This window comes from Lissotriton helveticus, chromosome 9 (assembly GCF_964261635.1).
Source record: "Lissotriton helveticus chromosome 9, aLisHel1.1, whole genome shotgun sequence".
NCBI classification, from domain to species: Eukaryota; Metazoa; Chordata; class Amphibia; order Caudata; family Salamandridae; genus Lissotriton; species Lissotriton helveticus.
Genome location: NC_136070.1, coordinates 1,291,859,349 through 1,291,882,099, shown reverse-complemented (window position 1 = coordinate 1,291,882,099; position 22,751 = coordinate 1,291,859,349). Strand labels below are relative to the sequence as shown.

The following is a 22,751-nucleotide window of genomic DNA, read 5'->3' as shown; positions in this document are numbered from 1 at the left end:
AACCAATCATAATAACAATTTACCTAGGGAGCACTTGAACTTTGACACTGATCAGCAGTGGCAAAGTGCCCAAAGCATCTAAACCAGCAAAAACGAAATCCAGCACAGTGTCATAAATACAGGAGGTAGAGGCAAACAGTCAGGGGAAACCACGCCAAAGATGCCAGGTCGACAGGGACAAACTCAAAACCCCCTTTTTTCTGGTGGAGACCTCTCAGTTTTTGCATTCAGACCTAGCAATGCCATGAGATATTTAAATCTGCTATTCTCCGTCGGTGACTTACAGGTGATATTCTCACAGGCCTCTGTACCCAACTCAAAGCATGCTTGGCATGGGGTGTGACCTGTGACATGGGAATTAATGTCTGCAGTAAGAGCCTAATATACTTGCAGAGCCGGGACCTGCCCCTTTGTCTTGATTGGATGTTTGAATGATGTGTGTTACTTTGTAAGGGATATGACCTGGACTGCTGGCTGCAAATTCTGGATGTGGTTACTGGACTTGGAAGCTGAAGGTTGTGTAGGCATAGGTTCATGACCTGCAGAGCTTGTGGAGCACCCCCTAGTGTTTACAGGTTATACCTTCCTTTCAACCTTGTACTGTTCTCAATATGTGGCCTGGAGTAGTGATCTTGTTAGATGGATTTATTTATTAATATGACTGGCTGCATACACAGATGGGTGGAGTTTAACTGGATGTTTCCTAAGATCTCTTCCTCGGTCATCTGAGCCATCTCCCCTTCCCCTAAGCACCCCCTCTTCCAAAAACGTGCCTTCTTTCATTCCAATTCTAGTATGGGGTGGCCAGGAACATTTTGACCCATCATTACATCTTCAAGTGGGATGTATGCTCATACTATGCAGAGGATTGCTTACAAACCAATCTGTCTTTGAATGAGCTGCAGCTGGTTGTACCAATGGGACGGGTAAATCTGGAGAGAGAGAAGCAACATCTTGAACTGGTCAGGTAGACTTTCTTTTTTTTATTTTATTAACTAGGACACACATTCTATGTGGTGGGTGGGATGGAGCCAATGGGGTGGGGGCCCTGAAGCAGTGAAGTGAACTGGTGTGAAGTCTTGACTGCAGGAAGTTTGTCCTTTTGCAGATTTTGGCACCTCATTAGGGCATTCATTAGACACCCATTTTTTCCAACATCTGGGTTGACAAACGCACATTTCTGGCAATGGCTCAAGATTTTTCATGTGGATGGAATGTTTAGGGGCAGAAGACATAAACATGGCTGTAATTTGAGTGGCAGGAGAGCATTAGGAGGGCAAAAATGTCCAATAGTTGGCACCTCTGTAGCAGGATGTGGAAGCAGCTTCTAAAATCTTTCTGAGACGACCGGTGTTGGAGTGGACTGCAAACAAAACCAGGTCTTTTGAAGTTGCTCAGCAAGGTCAAGACCAAGCCCTCTGGAAGTGGAAGAAGGAAGCCCTTAATGAGACGTGTATCTGAGGTAAGGTTTTAAATTGTTCAATCTTTATTATGGTGTGGTGTTTACTTCTATAAATGTGCGTTCAAGTTTCCATAGTCCTATGACTGTGCTAACTTACATATTGCTTCTCTGATTGACAACTGTGAAGCTTCAACTCTCATGGGGTTGAAATATGCATCCGCTTAAAACAATAGTTTGGTATTAATTATTAAGCCCTTTCTGGAAGAAAAGGAGTGAGTAAAATTGTGTTGCCGTTTGAGTGGAGATACCTTTTGGCACCGAGCATGTGCCAGGTGGTTAGCATTATTTCACAGGTTCAAGTCAAAGCTAAGTTTGCCCAGTAATAGTGGTGATCTCAACAGGGTTTGAGGCTAATCCTTATCGAGTCAGCAGCTTCCTTGTCAGATTGTTTATGCAAAATATTTGCCACATCGAACTTCAATATTTTATCTGTATTAAAAAGTTGAACTCCAGAAGAGAAACTTCCTTTAATTGAACCTAGAAGAATATCACTGGTATTATATTTTCAGTGGCCTCAAAGGCTCAATTTAGAAATGACTGTCAATAACACAATAGATTACTCACCACCTGTAATGTTTCCCTTTGATTCGTTGGCAGTGAGGTAAATAGCAGCAGCACCTCCTGCTAATAAGCCATTCCATCATGGGCTTGGTGAAACCTCTAATGCTACATGTGAGACTGAGCCAGATATGAGACTGGTATAGTCGTGCTCCCTAGAAATTGTCCCTCCGTTTGCTTGATCTGTCCCCAGTATGCACAGTACCTAATAAACGGCGGGGATAGACTGATTTAAGACTTGTCCCAGCGTCCTGCAGCCGCCGCTCTCCTGCACTCAGTCTTGTCACCGCAATCAAAGATACTCTTCTTGGGACCTCTAAGCACTGTACCACTGACTGGGCAGAGTATAAAGGTCCAGGCAGTAGTCCACCCTTGTTCTGTGGGGATCCAGAGGGTACTTTCCTCACCATTAGTATGGTTATCAGTGAACAAACTTTGTTGCAATGCGACCAATAGCTCTTAGCTTGAATAAAATTGCATATCTAATTGATTGGAGATCTAAAACCCTTAAATGACTAACGCTAGTTAATACCTGAAGATAAGCACTTGATCTTGTAGGGTTGTCTGTCATGACGAAATGGGTTCTTGAGACAATCACTTATGTGGAGTCCTATTGATTAGAACAGGTTATCTTACACCCCCAATGTAAAACAAGCTTACTTGAAGTTGACATTAGTGAACTACATGGATCTTGACTAGACCTTAAACCTCAAGTATTTCTATGCCTCATTTGGAATCTTCATTTTGAAAGATGTAGCTCTGTTGACCATATGCAAGTTCAGGCCATAAGATTCTTGGGCCCTAAAGTATGATTGATCACTCTATTCCTTAATCTGAACTAATATACTAATCTTAATTTAAAGTTTTCCAAATATATAAAATAATTGGTGATCTTTTTAGCTCTAGAGATTATGGTTTTGTCTGTCTTTTTGTGTTCCTCTTTCATTTCTGCACTATCAAATGGATGTGTTTGGATAATACCTTTTTAGATGTGTGATCCTATGCAGTGTTGGCAGGTGGGAACTGGGGCAAACTCACTCACTGGAAAACTTCCTCCGCAATATGTGACACAGTCCATTGGCTTAGTAATAAAACAGTTTTTCAATCTGTGAAGTCTGACTTGTGCCTTTCATCTTTTAACTATCCAGTCAGTCCCAAGCTCCTTATGTGTACGTGCTCTTCAGGGATGGACCGGTACCAGCCCCAGGTAAAAAGTAAGTTACTTCATGTAAGTACCAGTGTGCTTACCTCTTTCTAAATATTCACCAGAACACAGGTTTCCAAAGGCAATAAAAGTCTTTGGTAGAAGATTTGTGAAGTGAATGTCTGAACATAGACATAGGATTGTAAAGTACCTATGTAAAAACAAACACAATCTGCATGCATTTGAAATGAGCAATACAACACATTTTATGAATACTCTTTTTATCTGTTCTTGTACAATGCAGTTGTGTGCGCTTGAAGCATCATGTCTTGGGTTGGGCAAACACTTGAAATGAATGTGTAAGCTAGTAAGGACTTAACTTTAAATTCTTATAAATGTCTCCAAGCACTCGCCTTGCCTTTGACTAATGTTGCTGTGTATTCCTCGGTTTCCACACCTCAACATGCATGCCTAAGTGTAATCTGAGTGTGTGACACTGTAGGGAAAGGGGGTTTGAGGAACCGAGGACACTGAGCTCCCTAACTAGATTCGTCACTGAAGACACAACTTCCTATTGGCAATGAGAATGTTCAGCTTACTCCCAATTCGGCTCAGAGAATGCCTCCTAAATAAAAGCCATATGTTAAAACACGTGCCACACGATGTTGCGCTTTCTAACCAAAGTTACCAGCAGTTTGAATTTTTCTATCAACTTTGCCTTACTAAATAATAATCTTAGCGAATTGTGTTAGTTTGCTTGGACACCTTAATTTGATTTCTCAGTATTCAACAGTTTACCAATGACTACATTAAAATTACATTTTTAAGTTTATTTGACCAATTATTCATTAATTTGCCCCTTAAATTGACCAATTGAAAAGTTAAAGCTTTGTAAGACTATTACTAGATCTGAAATCAAATGTTTGTACACAAGTACGAAGTCTTGTTATCCTGCTGTAATGTGAATTTTCAAATTATCTGAACATGGAGTTGTCTACTTTGTTTTTCGCACCATCAAGAATTTGTGCAAGAACCTTGTAATATAACTTGCTTCATTCTATGTTATAGGTGCCAATGTGGAATACATGTTTACTGCCAAGGATGACTCTTTGGACTGGATATTGGATTTCTGCAGGTAAGCTTCTCTGATTCCTTCTCAGAGCTCCCCTAGAGTCAAGTTAATGAAGCCTAACAACTGCTGGTGGCTTTGGGTGCAATATATATAGAACATGCTCAAAGATGGCCACTGGTTCGCCTAATCGCGAGTCTGCTTGAGATCTCCCCAGATTTCAATTTCCCATTGTTTTATTCGAGAGGTCCCGGGCAGGAAGAGTTTCTCTTGAGGGTGGAGGCAGTGAATGGTACACGGGAGATGAAGAAGTGACATGGTGATTCTAGCCAGGAAAACATAAGGAGAGCCATCCGTATGGGGCATTAAAATAAGTACAAAAAGGAAGGGCCAAAAGCACAGCCACCAGTGTCTCGATATATCACTCTTGGCACACGGCACAAGTCTTAATAGAACCCCTCCCAAATGTCACTCCATAGGTTGTAGTTTGGTAGGATCTTTTTCTGTGGAACAATTGAACCAATCTGGGAGTTAGGGAAATGTCCAGACTGCTCCCCGCATTGGTGCTTTGGACCATATCCCTTCCAGTCTACAGCACAACTTTCCATAAAGTCATTCTGACTCCAGAATCCTTATTACTTCAAACTCAAAATTCTGTCCCATTTGGACAAATGTAGGTGGGAGTTCCAGTTGGCTGTGGTCCCCTCAGTAGACTGGCCTCCTTGTATAGAATGTCCATGTTTTCCAGCACCAACCCTTACACTACTGCCATGCTTGGATTTGTTTATGCTTTGCCAGGAAATCTTTTGTGAAGTGTCCTGACTTTCAGCAGTGTAAACCTAAATTCAAACATTGTCTTTATTCTTTCACCTCTTGACTGTGGTGCACAAATACTGCATTGGTTCACTAGTATCCCGATTGTGGGACTGAATTTTCTTTTTTACTTGCTGCACCACTACAATTCTAGTATCCCCTTTAACATTTTTGCTGTTTTACTTAATCTATAATCAAGTCTACCTACAAAATCAATGATTTAATCAGTCTTCAGAAAGATTAACTATTTGAACTAAGGCATTGTTAAGATCCTCTCCAAGTTATCTGTCGAACAATGATGCTCTTATCCTCAGGCTAGCCTGTTTCCATAATCTATTAAAACTAGAGAGATAAATACCTGTTTAATACCCTCTTTTAGACTTGGGACCTCATTGTCCACTGCCTGCATGTTTGTGTCAGGCAAAGTGTTTTCTAGTAACTTCGTTAATATTTTGGAAACTGTATAGCAATCCATTCCACACCCTGTCTTCTAATGGAATAGATCACAAATCTGCATTCCCGCCCAAGCAAGACCATGAATGCCAGCTTTGAGGAATTGTCACTTACAAATAAACTTTAACTTCCATTGATTCACAAGATATTTTGTGCTTCCACCAGTGGTTCATTTGTGACGGTGTGTGGCAGGCCTCTGCACCAACATTTATTTTTAACACTGGCACTTGGTTAGGGGAGGGCACCTCTTGGCCTAATTTTCTGTAAGACAATTCAAGTGTTTAGCAATTCAATGTATCAAATATAACACGTGCAAATCCAGGCCATTCCTTCCACTTTGCGTGACCTGCGGTAGTCTAAATATCCGACTTAGTTTGAAGCTTAGAAGGCAATGCTGGTAGTGGCATTCAACAGCAGTGACATGCGCTGTAGGTGGTGTCAGCAGCAGAATACCTATCCCTAGCACTTCGATTTTATTTTTTCCAAATCCAGCACTGGCTGTCACTGGAAGAAAACTAACTGGTAGAGCTACAAGATGAGAAGTTGTTACTGTCCCATTCTGAGGTTTTCCTGTAGGTAAATTAGAGGTATATGTAGTGGTATTTGGACTAAACCAAGTCTGCACTGGGTACCAAATGGGCTGTAACACAGGTCTCGGACTCCACCTTGGCCCTGATCTTGGCTCACTTGCAGTTTGTAGGACGCGTAGATTTGCTCTTGGCCAGTATCTTTGTAACTCAACTTTCAGAGCTTGATTCTCTTGATTCAGGGTCATCATTTCAGCTTGAAAAGCAGCTAAAGTTTTTACCATATAAGACCTGGCGGCTGCGCCTCCTACAAAGCCTCGAAGACTCTGCAACTGTATTTGGTTGTCTTCACTTTGATCAATGTTGCTCAAGCAGGAGAACGATCTTGGGCATGGCTTTGTTATAGGCATTTGCTATAGTGCACATCTCACACCTAACTATCCCGGTGCTATGCAACCAGAAATAGCAAGTGCAGGTAGACCAGTTAAAACATTCATGTTAAAAGACTTTTACATTTTGATAAGTCTTGACAGTTCCAGGTTTGCAGAGGGAGCTTGTTCCAATAAAAGGGGGCAATATATTGAAAACGATCTGCCACTAAATCAAACTGCGGATATGGATTTTTAGTAAAGCTGAATTTAATGATCTAAACATTCACAAAGGCTGGTCTATCATGTAGGTAAGCAGTAAGCTGCTTGGTTAAGGCCATATGGGTCAGGTAACATGGTTTTTAAAATGCCACTCTTCCTGAAAGCCAGTAAAGGGCTTTCAAAGTTGGAGCAGAGGATGAGCGAGAAAGGAGGTTGCAAATTAATCGGGCATCTGATTTCCGGCCTCTTGAAGCTCAACCTGCAGAGAATCATTTGCTGATATAAGTAGTGCATTCCCACTGTCCAGGCAACTAGTAATGAGTGCCTAGACTAGGGTTTTTTATAGATGAAATGGGAAGTCACAAAAAAAATCTAACTAGACATAAAGGGGCTAAACAAGTGCACCAGATTGTACTGACTTGGTCCGTCATAGAAAGTGTGGGTCCAATTTGATGCCAAGGTTTTTAAAATCCTGTTTTGGGCAAGGGGCAGGGCCTAATTCAGCAGGCCACTAGTCTGTTGACCAAGACCCCAGAACCTTGCCAAACAGCCCTGTCTCTGTTTCACTATTTAATTGGAGGTAGTTGTTAGTCAGCCAATCCTCAATTTTCCTCATGCAGTCTACAATTTGAGTTTTTGCCATATCTGAAGTGTGCCCAAAAGAAATTGCATGTTGTCATTGGCATAAGCAACAGTATCTAACAAGCACGATCTAGCAATCTAGACATTCATTAATTTCTGGGTCAGGGAGGAACCCTGCAGGATTCCTTTGTTAATCCCCATAGTGTAGGAGCTAAAGAAGTCAATAGAGAAGGTTTGGATCCAATCACTGAACTCTTGAGCCAGTGTAGAGCTCTAACATATACGCCCACATTGAGCAGTCTGTGGATTAAGATGGGATACAAGACCATGTCGAACACCTCCGACAGATCTAGCGTTACCGGAAGGCCTGCATCAAGTAAGAGTGTGATAGAGTTTGTGCCTGCTACTAGTACGGTTTCCCTGCTTTGCATTGCTCTAAAGCCTGATTGGAGGGGTCCAGGATTTTATTCTCTTCTAGAAAGGCTGCCAGCTGTTTGTGGCATTCTAGGCACTTTCCTAACAGAGGAAGCAAAGAGATAGATTGGTAGTAGGCAAGAATATCAGGGTTGACTTTAGATTTTTGTAATCATTGGAGCCACGTGAGCAGATTTACACTCTGCCAGAAGAGAGGCAGAATTTAAAGAGTGATTAAAAATGTCAGTGACGGCAGGTGCAACATAGTAAAAGTAAAGTCCACATTTGTAAAGCGCACAATCACCCGTAAGGGTCTCTAGGCGCTGGGGGGCCGTCGGGAAGATTAAGCGAGCTATTGCCCAGAGTCACATGGTGCTGGGCTAACCTGCCGCCGGAGCCGGGGATCGAACCCTGATCCCCAGATTCCAGCGTCAGTCGCCCTGGCCGCGGCGCCACACCAACATGGAAGTAACCTTAGGAGGGTATATGTCCCTGGGGACGCAGATTTAGTGCTGGCCAGAATCAATAGCATCTGTTCCAGTGAGCATGGCTCACTTTTCTCTAACGGAGAGGTACTATTAATGGAAGGCAGATGGAAGTTCATGTGAGTGCTCTGTAGCCTGGGTAGGGAGGTTATCATAGAAGCACTGATCTGGTCTCCAAAAATGTCTGCCAGAGAGTTGCATAACAACTGTCTTTCTGTCAAGAACCAATGATACTTCAGAAGCTGCATGCTTCCCACCACATCCTGCATCTGGACATGCACTCCTATGTGAGAAAAGATCTGCATGCATTCACCTGTAGGGGAGAGGAGACACTGCTGATCTTCCTATCTAAATCTTCACTGAAGACCACCGTTCTCTTGGCTTTGCGATAATGTTCACCTGACTCCCAATTTGGCCCAAAATTTAAAAAAAGCAATATGTTAAAACATGCCTCACATATTTCAACATTTTGCAGTCCTTCTATGAACTTTTCTCTTACTTTACTGAATAATGTTCTTGGAGTATAGTCTAACACTTCAATTGAGCCAAGTTCAGTTTCTCAGCATTTGACAGTGTACGGATGACTTACTAAGAATTAATTTTCAAGAAAAAAGGCTGTTCAAGCAAATTTACATTCCTTGATCTCCCAATCTTAGTGGTTCGATTTAACTCAATATTCCAAAGTTTAGAACACTATAACCTCATCTGAAAGCAAATGTTTACACACACGTTTGCGTTCTTCTTATCCTGCTGTAATGTTATATTCCACTTTACAAAATGACTGGGTTGTCCTTTTTTTCCCCTTTACTTTTCACAAACCTGAATCAATGCACTAACCTTGTAACATATCTTAATTTGCTTGTTTTCCAGGTCAAAATGTGAAATACTGTGTCTACTGCCAGGGAAACCCCATCTTGGATTTGTACCATATTTGTGTAGGTAAACTTCGCTAGTTCCTTCCCTAACCTCCTTCCGTGTCAGGAGAATGAAGCCAAGCAACTGGCAGATGAAATAGACCACACCCAGAGATGTCCACCAGATGCCCAACATCTCACTTGAATTGTCGCATGTTTTCAGTTTCACAGTCCTTTATTGGAGGGGCATGGACGGGAGAGGGCGCCTGGTACACTGGAGGTGAGGAAGTGACAAGGGGATTCTCAGCATGGGAACATTGGGGGTGTCACTAAAAGGAAGGAAGAGGGATTTCTCAGAATGGGGGACATTATAGGGGCAATAAATAGGGCCCTGAAGTAGGGTAGCCAATGTCCAGTGATCTCTTGACACACAGCACAAGCTTTGAAAATAGAATACGAGTAGCTTGAGAGAGAAGCAGAACATAGAGCATATCAGATGAACAGGCAGATGCTTGCCCATCATTACTAATGTGTGTCGAGTCCTCTACAAAGCCTTCAACTGAAGAGGGGGTGTTATAATACAAAATCTAAAGAGTGGACCATTCTTGGTTCTAGTGAGAAGTAAAACCATGGATGCCACAATGCATTTTGATGGGCACCACTGTGCTGTGATCTAAGCACCAGACATGTGAAGCGATTTCAGGGCATTTTATTTAGCTCTCCTAAATAGTGTGTTGCAGTTTCAGGCCTTTGCCAAGCCCTACACTTCAATTCTGAGTGCTTTTTCCATCTGTGGCAGGCTGTCCTTTGTCTTGTGCTCAACATGCCAACCGAGGGCCAGCTTTAGCACTGGTGGTGCCCAGTGCAACAATATTTTTTAACACCCTCCGTTAACCACCTTCTCCATGGATTCCCTCACTACCATCGTCCAACAGCCCCCCTCATCTCTCCATAGCACCTCTATCATGCGTTTAATTTGTTTTTATAGTGCTACTTACACCAGTGTAGGGCGTCAGAACTTTACATCACACAAACATTATACGAACACAATTAATCATATGTGCTTAAATCAGTCTATTGGAAATGTTACACAAGATAACTAGGATTCTCCAGTATTAGTGTGTCTTTCATAGATTCACATGCTTGAATATTCCCCGTCATCGAAGTGGGAGTCCCACGGTAAATAAAATAGCAATAACATACCAATAACATATGTATGTAAATACATAACACATAAAATATATACTAGGAAATACATAGTAAATACTCCAAAACAATTCCAACATTGGAATACATGGTGGAGAGAGAAATCACTTGTAACATATTCCTGTCATTATGTTAGTCCAAACTACAGCCAATCAGGCGCCAGCACCCTTCCAGAACCTTTTCCTCAGAGCTCAGACCCTCAGATTTTCTACCGCACGTCGTGTGAAGGGAGTCTCCCTGAGCTCTGCTCAGTTTTCTCAACTTCAAGTTTTCCAGTCTTCTCAGCATGTCTTCAAGTAAGAAGTCTTTATTTAGACCTTTTTCTTCTTGTGGGAAATTGCGTCTTTACTCTGAAAACGCCCACAAGAAGTGCATTTATTGTCTTTATCCCAACCATGAGGTTGGTAAATGCAAGTTTTGCAGAACTTTCTCTACAAAGACCCTTAAGGACAGAGAAGGCCGTCTCCTTATTTGGCTTCGCAGACTTAAAGATAAGGATTCTGCACTGTCGGATGCAGAAAGTTTGCTATCTGGACATTCTAAAGCAACCTCCAAGCGTAGTAGTGTGCAGGATATGCCTTCTCCTTTTCTGAAAAGGAAGAAACTTTCCCTGTCCGTGGCTCCTGCAGTGTCTTCACCACCTCCTACTACCTCTACGCCCACGAGACCTGGCTCTCAGGCGTCTTCTGCTGCCTCCCATCATGTTTCTGCTCCGAAACATGTTTCATCGTCGACGGGAGCGTCGACGATCGTCCCGATGAGATCTGCCGTCTCCGGTTCGTTGACGGATACAGTGACGACGATATCAGCCTCCAAAGCATAGTCGACGGCAACATCGACGTCTTCCATGTCGACTAAGGTATCGCTTAGCTTGAAGACTCTCGTCGACGTTACCTATTGCCTCGTTGTCGACTAAGAAATCTGCTTCGTCAACAAAATCGTCGTCGACAAAAGTACACAAGAAATCTTCTTCGTCGTCGGTCCACAGGGTTCGCCTGTGCCTCATGTGGCTGCGGCGGCTCCTGTCACTGTTCCACAGCCACCAACGCCTTCTCCACAAGTTCAGACGTCAGTGAAAATACACACTACGGTGTACCCTGTTGATGATGACGACGTCATTCCAGAATGGGAAGATGGAGAAGTGCGCGATGATGATCATGACAACGCCACCCACATGACAGAGTGGGACGACTACCAAATCCAGACGCCTTCCCCTCCTCCGGTGGAGCCCGGGGATTCGCCTCCGGTGGACATTGCAAGTTTCCATCAGCTGATGGATAGAGCGGCCCAGCGCTTCAAGCTTCCCAGAGTCCAGAGGGAGGAGGACCGTTTCTTCTATGATTTTAAAAATCAACCGTTCAAGGAAGTCCACACTATACCCATCATAGATTTTATATGGACTGAAGGGGTGAAATTAATGCAAACTCCAAAGTCACTACCAGCACAACTGCCTCGCCTTGAGAAAAAATACAAGGCACCCATTGGTTCTCCAGCGTGCCTTGTTGCTCATCCAAAGCCTGACTCAATGGTCGCTTAAGCTGCACAACGTCGTTCCCGTAATCAGACATCTCCAATTACAGCTCCTCCGGATCGGGAGGGTCATCGCCTGGACGCTATTGGACGCAAATTCTCCACTATGGTATCCACTACGGTGAGGGCGGCTAATGCTTTAGCCATCTTAGGCCGCTACGACCGCCAGATGTGGTCATACTTGTCTACCTTGGTGACCCTCATCCCTGATGCTTCCAAGGCGGAAGCCTTTAAGATTCTGCAGAACGGAGAGAGGACATCGGAGGAAATTATTGATTGCGCAGTTGACATTGCGTGCACTGGCTTTCATCAACTTGCTGGGGCAGCGGTCTTGCGGAGGCAGGGTTGGTTACGGTCCACCTCTTTCCGCGAGGAGGTACAAGCCAAAATCCTTGATATGCCGTATGACAGTGAGTCGATTTTTGGGGTGCATGTAGATGAGGCATTACAGTCCATTAAGAAGTACACTGATACTGCTCGCTCATTGGGGACTTTAGAGTTTCGGAAGCAGCCTTTTCGTGGTGCATGCGGACGCGGCACCTCAACTTTTCGTGGAGGAAACACTCAATATCGCTCCTATCACCAAGGTAATCAACGTTACTCATCCAGCCAACAGCAGTCTACCTGACAGCAGTCGTCCAAATCCTACAGGGGAAAATACTCAGAGGATCCACTCCCAAACGACAATGACTTGTGTATCCCCCCCCCCCCAGTGTTGGTGGTCAAATCTCCCTGTTCTTTTCTGGGTGGTCCTACATCACCTCAGACCGCTGGGTTCTGGACATTGTGGCAAAGGGCCATGCACTTGAGTTCTTCAAGGTTCCTCCCACTCCACCGTCTGGCCAGCCTCCTCCCCACCTCAAGGAGCTTTTCCATCAAGTTCGTCTTCTAATTCAGAAAGGTGCAGTCGAAGTGGTTTCCAAGTCTCGGAGGGGACAGGGTTTCTATTCCCGTTTTTTCCTAATACTCAAGAAGTCGGGAGACTGGCGACCGATCCTGGATTTGCGAGCACTCAACAGGTATCTCAAGAGCCAATCCTTCCACATGCTTACACTAGTAGAGATCTTGTGTCTTCACTCCATGGGTGACTTCATGACCCCCATCGACCTTCAGGATGCTTACTTCCATATTCCAATTCTCCAAAGGCATCGGAAGTACTTGTGCTTCCGGGTGGGAAGGAGAGACTTCCAGTTCTAGGTGTTGCCTTTCGCCCTCCAGTCCGCCCCTCGTGTCTTCACGGAATTATTGGCTCCAGTAGTGGCTTACCTGCGTCTCCAGGGCGTCCAAATCTTTCCATATCTGGACGACTGCCTCCTCAAGTCAGTCTTGCAAACAGCTGCAGCAAGACACTCTTCTTTGTCAGGACTCTTTTCGATCTCTCGGCCTAGCCATCAATTCTGACAAGTCCCAGGTCGAACAGGCTCCCCGCAGGAATTTTCTGGGAGCCACATTAGACACAATGCTTGCAAAAGCATTAGTGTCCCAAGACAGTCAATGAAAATTCCTCCGCTTGGTGTCTGAGTCGGGCAAAACTGTCCGTTTCAGTCCGGATCTTAGTCATTTCTGGGGATGGCATCGTCTTGTATTGCGCTGATCCCAAATTGCAGACTACGGTCTCTTCCCATTCAGGAAGAATTGGACGCACAGTTGCGTCAGGTCACCGGTTCTTTCAACGACCTTGTTGGTGACACCGCTCGCATGAGAACAGCTCTCCAGTGGTGGGCGCAACCATCCAACCTTGCAACAGGGTCTTCTTTCCTCTCCACCACTCCAGAACTCAAGCTAACAACGGACGCCTCCTTAGAAGGCTCGGGTGCTCACCTTCAAGGCCTCTCCAACAAGGGCAAATGGTCTCTGCTTCAGCTTTCTTGGCACATCAACAGGCTGGAGTTGATGGCCATTTTTCTGGCACTCAAGTCGTTCCATCCTGTGATTCAAGGGGAATAGGTGCTCATTTAGACGGACAATACCACCAGTATGCACTGTCAACAAGCAGGGCGGAACCAGGTCTCCACTCTTGTCTCGGCTGGCTCAGTCGATCTGGGCTTGGGCAATCCGTCATCAAGTTACCCTGACGGCGGTGCATCTGTCGGGTATCTCCAACATCCTAGCAGGTTTCCTCAGCAGGTCCACGTCGTTGACCCACGAGTGGGAGTTGCATCAACCAACTCTTGACCTTGTTTTTCAACGGTGGGGGTCGTCCGTCTCTGGATCTCTTTGCAACCCCGAAGAACCGGAAATGCCCATCTTACGCAAGTTGGCATCCCCACCACGGGTCGTGTGGGAATGCCCTTTTGAAGAATTGGTGCGATCTATTCACCTACGCTTTTCTTCCGATTCCGTTGGTGCCTCGTGTGCTGTGGAAGATGCGGAGGCAGCCATGCCACATTCTCCTGATCGCCCCCAGATGGCCCCGACAGGCGTGGTTCTCGGAGTTGCTCCTTCTGTCCCAGTGCGAGCCCATCCTTCTACATTCTCGACCGACCTCCTCACCATGGACACGGGTCAGATTTGCAATCCGAACCCCTCCTCTCTACAATTGTCGGCCTGGAACCTGAGCACCTTGAATTTGCGCATTTAAATATCTCGCCGGAATGCAGAGACATTCTCGCTCAGGCCAGAGCTCCTCCGGATCGGGAGGGTCATCGCCACTCCGGAGCAGCTACTTCCGTTCTTTTTGCACCTGGCTCAATAGAGCTTTCCCATGCTACTTTCAGAGTTTTCTTGGCAATCTCTAGTTTCCGGCAGAATGGCTCCTCCTCTCTCAGCTCTTCCAGAGTTATTTGTCAGTTTTTCAAAGGACTGTACTGGAAGTTCCCACCTCTTTGGCATCCTCCTCCCTCTTGGCATCTCAATGTCGTCATGGCCCAACTAATGAAGGCGCCATTTGAGCCTATCCATAGGGCGGACTTAAAGTTTCTGACCTGGAAGGTAGCCCTTCTCCTTGCTCTGACATCTCGTCGCGTGAGTGATCTTCACGCTTTCACTATTAAACCTCTTTTTCTCCAATTCAAACCGGACTGTGTGGTGCTTCGCACCAACCCAACTTTTCTGCCAAAGGTGCCTACGGATTTCCATCTAAATGAGACTTTTTTTTTTAAGACTTTCTTTGCCGATCCTCAGCCTCCGGCAGAGCAACGATTGCACTCTTTGGACATCAAACGATACCTTAAATTTTACATCTTGGAAAAAATGCAAATTTACCTGACCCTCCGATTAATAGGTTAAATTAATAATACAGACAAATAAACACAAATGAATAAGTTTACCTGGGCAATCAATTTTGCCTTTTTTAATTTTGATTTTTACTCTTTTAATTTCAGACAAAGAACACATCATCTACTAAACAGAAAATCTCCTTTTTACAAAAACATCAAACATGATACATCAAAGACTCCACATAAATGTGTCACAAGTACAACCATCTAAATACAAAAAAAGAGTGCAACAATAGAAAGACAATTAATCTGTCAAAAAACAGTTGATATATACAGGAAAAATACACATTTGACTGTAAACAAATTCAACAACTCAAGGGTCTCCTAAACTTAGAGAACGGATGGTTTTGGTACTATAAGTGTCCCAGAGTTTTTTAACTGCCATTTATATCAAAAGCCTGTATTAAAGCCTGTCTCCATGTGACTCCATTATGGTTAAAAACATCCCCCTCCAACGTCGAGGGACAGGTAACACAATTACCACATTTGTGGTGCCCCACAATGGGTTTTAAATTCCATTGTGTTATAAGGTCACTCCTAGGTTTTGGGATGTAACTATCAGCTCTGATTAGCTGTTGGTCAAGATTTAAGTTCTTTTTCATTGCAAAAATCGGTTTAGACATTGGGTGTTCTAGATTCTCTAGTAGATGCTAGTTTTTTAGAATGATTTGTCTAAACTTGTTGGTATGAGGCCCGTAGGTTGTCACACACACAAGTTTGTCCAAATCTGTCTTGATTTTTTTCTGCAACAAGGATTCCCTAGGGGTGAATCTGGCTCTCTTCTTGGAGTGTTTCAACAATTTTTTAGGATAACCCCTCACCTCCATCTCTTTACAAAAGGATTCCGCATGGGTATCAAACTCCGCTAGTTCAGTACAGTTCCTTCTAATCCGCAGTAGTTGTCCATACGGAAGATTTTCTTTTAAACACTGTGGGTGTGAACTATTCTAGTGGAGAATGGTATTTCTGTCAGTCACCTTTTTATACAACGATGTGATTACTTTTTGATCATCGCAACTGACTGAAACATCAAGGAATGTCATTTTAGTTTTGCTGGACTGTATACAGAATTTTATGTCGTGGTGTCTTGTGTTAATCCATCCAAAGAATTGGTCTAACTCAGACTGGCTCCCCTGCCACAGGAGCCAGACTTCGCCAATGTACCTCAACCACTGTAGTATGTTACTTGAGAAGGGGTTATTGTTGTATATAAACCTCTCTTCATATTGGGCCGTAAACAGCACGGCCATTTCTGATGCATAAGGACAGCCCATGGCTGTCCCCTTGACCTGTACAAAAAACTCATTCTCAAACTTGAAGTAGTTCCTTCTAAGTGATATTTCAGCCAGTGAGATGACAAATGATGTGGGGACCCTATGTGGTCTCTCTCTAGACTCAAGTAAAATTCCATCACTTCCAGGGCTTCGCCCTGGGGAATTTGGGTATATAAGGATGTTACATCCAGTGTGGCCATAATTTGAGTGTCTTCATTGAATTGTGTACCCTCCACTTTTGTTATAAAATCCGTTGTGTCTCGGAGATGATTTCACACCTAACAGAAAAGGCTTCAAGAAGAAATCAATGTAAATTTTACATCAACAGGACAGCCCCTTTTCGCAGGTCCGATCAACTGTTCATTGCCTATGGACGCATGCGTAAAGGGCGCCCTGTTACCAAGCCAACTATTGCACGTTGGATTTCTTCAGCCATGATCTTCTGCCATCAGCAAGCCGGCAAGCCTCTACAATCTTCAGTGAGGGCTCATTCCACCAGGGCGATGTCATCCTCTACCGCCCTGTTTGCTGGTGTGCCGCTTCGTCAGATCTGCCGAGCCGCCACGTGGTCCAACAGGCACACGTTCACGAAGCACTACTGCCTGGATGCCATCAACGAGGTGGATACAGCAGTGGGACAGGCAGTACTTCGTCATCTTTTTAACTAAGGTGAGCCTCTGTCTTCCCTTCTCCATTATGGTTTTATGATTGCTATCAGTACTTACATGACTGTATTTGTCTCATTGATTTTCTCTATGCTGTTACATAGCAATCGGGCCTCTTAGGCTGTTACTGCTCTCTATTCTATTCAGGCATGTGAATCTATGAAAGACACCCTAATACTGGAGAAGAACAATTGTTACTTACCTGTAAACAGGTGGTTCGCCAGTATTGGTGTCTTTCATAGATTCACATGCGACCGACCCACCCACCTCCCTTCAGAGGCTCGCTTCTCCTCATCTGAGGGTCTGAGCTCTGAGAAGAAGGTTCTGGAAGGGTGCTGGCGCCTGATTGGCTGTAATTTGGACTAACATAATGACAGGAATATGTTACAAGTGTTTTCTCTCTCTACCATGTATTCCTATGTAGGATTTGTTTTTGAGTATTTACTATATATTTTCTAGTAAATATTTTGTGTTATGTATTTACACACACTCCCACTTTGACTGGGAATATTCAAGCATGTGAATCTATGAAAGACACCACTACTGGAGAACCACCTGTTTACAGGTAAGTAACAATTGTTCTTAAAAAGTGTAGGAGTGACATGTCACCAATACTAATAGGCTGTATATTTTAAGTGTTTGTGGTGCTTTTTAAATCCTGAGTTTGTGCTTAACCAGACCACTGGTTGGGGTTGGCTTTTCAAATGTGTTTCTAACTAAATTAATCTTTGTTTTAGCAAAATTAGGATAATAAAAGACTGGGGGGGGGGGGGGAGTTACCCCAGTATTGGAACTTTCATAGATTCCCATGCTTTTGTATCATTCCCCGTCGTCGGAATGGGAGTCTTGGTAACAAAAATACCATAGCTGTAGGTACAAAAGATAAAGGAAAAAGGCCTAGGCCTCATTCCCTTTTGTAGCATATCACCCTTTTTTTTGTAAAAGAGACCAAACTTAGGCATCAGCCAATCAGAAGTGCCTCACCCCTTAGAACCCTCCTGAAGGAGCTTCAGATTTTCTATCTGCTCAACTTCTACTCTTCAAGAAATTTCTTCAGGATTTTTTCTTCAGAATCTTTTCAGATTCACTTCAGGATTGTTAGCTGCCTTCCAGGATGTCTGATATGGAGAAGAAAAAGGCCCTTTTCAAGCCACGTTCCACCTGTGGCAAGTAAAGGCTTTTTGTGGAGGATAAGCACAAAGACTGCATTTATTGCCTCTATCCTGACCACAAGGCTGCGGACTGCAAGATCTGTCGCATCTTTTCGACCAAGACCCTCCGGGACCGTGAGGGTAGACTTTTGACATGGCTCCAGAAGCTGAAATCCAGGAAGGAGACGGTCTCTAGTGACAGTGAGGATGCAGCGTCGATGTCTTCCTCAAGAAGGTCAGTGAAGAGGGGTAGGGGTTCCCCTTCTTCTGTGGAGCAATCTTATAAGGCCTCAAAAAAGACCCCCAGGGAGTCTGAGAACCTGGATCCCAGCAAATCTCCTCACCGAGGTGAAAAGGAGAGGGTAGGACCTACTACTCCTTCCAAAGGTGAGAAGATTGCCTCAGCCTTCAAGAAACCTTCTTCCCAGTCTTCTGAGAGGAGTTCTAAGTCCTCGTCGACGAAGACTTCGACGGCGGAGGTTCCGTCGACTAAGAAATCAAAATCTAAATTGATATAGTCAACAAGCCCGTCGACGGGGGATTAGTCGACAAAGGAACAGTCGACGGCAGGTTCATCAGCGTTGACGGGAGATTTGCCGACGACTGTGGCGCCGATGACGAAGGCGCCGACGAGGGCATCGACGTGTGTACAACCTTCGGCGACGGAACCGTCGACGGTATTGTCCTCTGAAAAGAGAATTACGATTTCTGTAACCAGAATCACGCCGGGGATTACTTCTCCGAGGAGAGTGACCCCACTGCTACCAACCATGCTCTTTCAGAAAGGGGAGTCAGAGGAGGATGACCAGGACTCGTACAGCTATGCCAATAGTCCCTCCCAACTTCTAGTCAAATGACAGGAGACTGACTCTGAGGGCGAATACGACCAGGAGGAAGTTGGTCATTATCAGAAGGCCCAGTCGCAACACCATTCTGGGCAGGATATAGTTACAGTGCCTTTCTTCTTTTCTTCCGGATCTAAATAAGATGCTGCAGGACTACAAATCAAAGGCGAATAGGCCAATTCTGGTCCCGACGGCGCCTGCTGCGCCTGCAGTGATTTCTGCCTCAACGGTGATGCCAAGTTTACCGGCTCAGGTTTCTCCTCAGCCTCAAACATCCTTTTCACAGGATTCCTCCGGGCTGGCAGATGCCCATGATGATTCCTCGGATGAGGATCAACAGTCTGATCATGACTCTGTTCATTCTACTGAATATGATGAATATATCATTCCGGATCCCTCATCACCAGTTACAGATCCAGTTGATTCCCCGCCAGCGGACATTGGGGGCTTCCATCAGCTGATGGAAAGAGCAGCTGGCAGGTTCAAATTGGCCATGGATGTAGTGGCTACGGATTGTTTCCTATATGCTTTCAAAGAACCCTTTAGGAAAACTAGGTCAATTCCTATTGTAGATCATCTGTGGAAGGAGGGCCTAAAGGCTATGAAGAACCCAGCGACGGTGGTCCCTGTGCTACCGCGTCTGGATAAGAAATACAGGGCACCCGACGATGGACCGGCGGCCTTGACGGGTCATCCAAGACCAGACTTCGTGATCTCACAGGCAGCGCAGAGGAGATCCCGTAACCCGTCTGCCCCCTTAACAACTCCTCCGGACAAGGAAGGGCGGAGATTGGATAATGCGGGGAAGAGATTCTCATCGATGGTGAGTCTTTTGGTGCGAGCTGCAAATGCCCTGGCGATCTTGGGTAGATACGACCGCCAGCTTTGGTGTGATGTCGCCCCGTACCTAGACCAGCTACCCCCCGGAGTCAACATCAGAGGCAAAAAAGATCTTGCAGGAGGGAGAAGCGACGTCAATGGAGATCATTGACTGTGCAATGGACATTGCAACAACAGCGTTTCGTTCCTTGGCTGGGGCGGCAGTCCTCCGTCGTCAAGGATGGCTGACGGCTACTTGGTTTCGGCCTGAGATCCAAAACAAGGTCCTGGATCTTCCCTTTGATGGTGAAGCATTATTCGGAAAACTGATTGACACTCTTCAGGAAATAAAAAAGGACACGGAGACTGCCAGGTCCTTGGGGACCCTTCAATACCGCAAGTCTCCTTTTAAGGGATCCAGAGGCAGAGGTAATAATTACAGGGGATCCGATCAACAGCAGCACTATTCCTCCACGGGCTCAGGTCCCCAGCAATACCGTCAGCCTTATCCGCAAAGACAGGGCCAGTCTACAAACTACTCCAGGCCTTACAATAAGGGTAAACAGGCTGGACGAGGACGAGATTCGTCCAAGCGCCAATAGCGGCCTCCTGGCTCTTCCTACTGGACCCTCCTCCAAGAGATCATCAGTTGGAGGCAGGGTAATTAAATACCTTCAAAACTGGTCCAGGATAACATCGGATCGTTGGGTTCTCAACATCATTCGGAAAGGGCATACCTTGGAATTTACGCAAGTCCCTCCAACCAAACCCCCGGCATCCATTCCATCGAAACACCAGCGTCTCCTGCGGCTCGAGATCCAACAGATGCTCCGGAAGGGAGTGATAGAGCCGGTCACCTCAAATCAAAAGGGACAAGGATTCTATTCCAGGTTCTTCCAGGTGAGGAAGACGCTAGAGAAATGGCGCCCCATTTTAGACCTCAGAGAGCTAAACACCTATCTCATCTCCCTCTCATTCCGGATGGTCTCTCTCCAGGACATCTTGAAGCTTATCAGCCCGTGGGATTTCATGGCCACGCTCTATCTCGAGGATGCGTACTGCCATGTCCCGATTCACCCAGCACACAGAAGGTTTCTGCGAGTCACAGTAGCCAAAATCCATTTTCAGTTCAGGGTTTTACCCTTTGGACTCCGCTCAGCCCCGAGGATTTTTACAAAGGTGCTGGCGCCAGTAGCACCTTTTCTGCGAAGGAACCATTTCCAAGTCTTCCCCTACCTGGACGACTGGTTGCTGAAAGCTCCGTCCAGGGAGGCAGTGCTGGATGCTGTTCAGGCTTGTACAAATTTGTTTCAGAATCTGGGACTCACTCTAAACAACGAAAAGTCATATCTGGTCCCGTCCAGAAAGGCTCGTTTCCTGGGAGCCATCCTAGATTCAAAACTCTCAAGAGCCTTCCCTACTCCGGAAAGAAGAGAGAAATTACAGACCTTGGCTCGGGAGTTACAAGAAAGAAGGTGTCTTTCAGTACGCCTCTACAAGTCTCTGCTGGGGGTGATTTTATCATGTATTCCTCTAATTCCTCATTGCAGACTAGGAATGCGTACTCTGCAAGAGCAACTAGACAACCAGTGGAAGCAGGTCCACGGTTCATTCGAGGACAAGGTGACCATCACTCCAATGATGAGGGAAGCGGCCTTATGGTGGGCAGATCAAAACAACTTGTCAAGGTCTATCCTTCGTAAGCGACCCGTCTCCACAAGTAGTAACAACAGACGCGTCATTGGAGGGTTGGGGAGCAGTGATGCACGACCTGCATGTCATTGGTCGCCCCAGGAGAAACGTCTCCACATCAACCTTTTAGAGCTATGGGCGATAAGACTGCCTCTGCAAGCTTTTCTTCCTCGCCTGGAAGGCTCGCAAGTGCTTATCAGGACGGACAACTCCACGGCCATGCACAATGTGGACAAGGGAGCAGGAACCAGATCTCATCCATTGTCGCAAGAAGCTCAACGGATCTGGGAATGGGCGATCCTTCAGGGGATATCGCTGAAGGCAGAACACTTGCCAAGGGTCCTAAATGAAAACACCGACAGACTGAGCAGGTCATCCTCAGTCAGCCACGAATGGGAATTGAATCAGCGAGTTCTGGAGGAGATCTTCAGCCAGTGGGGCAGACCGGAGATGGATCTTTTTGCCACACCGACCAACAAGAAATGCCGGTCTTATGCAAGCAGGCTTCACCATCGAGGTTCTCTGGGGAAAGCGCTTTCGATAGAATGGTCAAGGACATTTGTCTACGCCTTTTCCCCCATACCTCTGATCCCACGGCTCGTCAGGAAGATCAAAGTGGAGCCGTGCAGGATGATCCTAATAGCCCCTGCTTGGCCGAGACAGTTCTGGTACATGGAACTCCATCTGTTGCCGTTAGCTCCTCCTCTTCCTTTGAGGGTTCTACCAGATCTCCTCACAATGTCCGAAGGACAGGTTTTGCACCCAGATCCACAGTCATTACACCTGACTGCATGGCTCCTGAGCAGCGAGAGTTTATGAATCTACCCGTATCAAGAGAGATTAAGGAGGTCCTTTCCCAGGCAAGGGCTCCTTCAACAAACCGAACTTACCGTCTTAAGTGAAAAAGATTTTGTTGCTGGTGTAGGAGAGAAAAAATTGATCCTTTTGCTTCCAAGCCTCATCAGCTCCTACCTTATCTGCTGTCCTAGGCTAAATCGGGACTAGCCTATTCATCGATTAAAGTCCATTTGGCAGCAATATCGAGGTTCAGAAGGACTGGGTCTGGGCCTTCCTTGTGGTCTTCCAGAATTGTCAAGCAATTTCTTAAGAGCTTGTTCAGATTCTATCCACCAGTGAGACCGCCTCCTCCTACATGGCATTTAAATCTAGTCCTTTCTCAGCTCATGAAAGGCCCATTTGAACCAATCCATCGTTCTGACATGAAATACCTTTCATGGAAATTGGCTCTCCTCCTCGCTCTCACGTTGGCTAGGCGTGTTGGAGAATTGCAGGCCTTGACTATCCAAGAACCTTTCCTCCAATTCAAAAGAAACACTGTCATCATGAGAACTAATCCTAGGTTTATGCCTAAGGTTCCCTCTGTCTTCCACTTGAATGAG

The 22,751-nt window shown here is 45.3% G+C and overlaps 1 protein-coding gene across 1 annotated transcript in view; it reads left to right on the top strand.

The window, feature by feature from the left end:
- The first annotated feature begins 1,078 nt into the window (after window positions 1-1,078).
- LOC144780831 (uncharacterized) overlaps window positions 1,079-22,751 on the top strand; it is a 38,539-nt gene continuing 16,866 nt past the window's right edge. Inside the window, exons 1-5 of the mRNA XM_078659332.1 lie at window positions 1,079-1,462; window positions 3,169-3,234; window positions 4,233-4,299; window positions 8,968-9,036; window positions 16,508-16,848. Coding sequence (XP_078515458.1) covers window positions 3,186-3,234; window positions 4,233-4,299; window positions 8,968-9,036; window positions 16,508-16,847 — 525 coding nt within the window. The 5' untranslated portion in view covers window positions 1,079-1,462; window positions 3,169-3,185 and the 3' untranslated portion in view covers window position 16,848. The remainder of the gene's footprint in view (window positions 1,463-3,168; window positions 3,235-4,232; window positions 4,300-8,967; window positions 9,037-16,507; window positions 16,849-22,751) is intronic.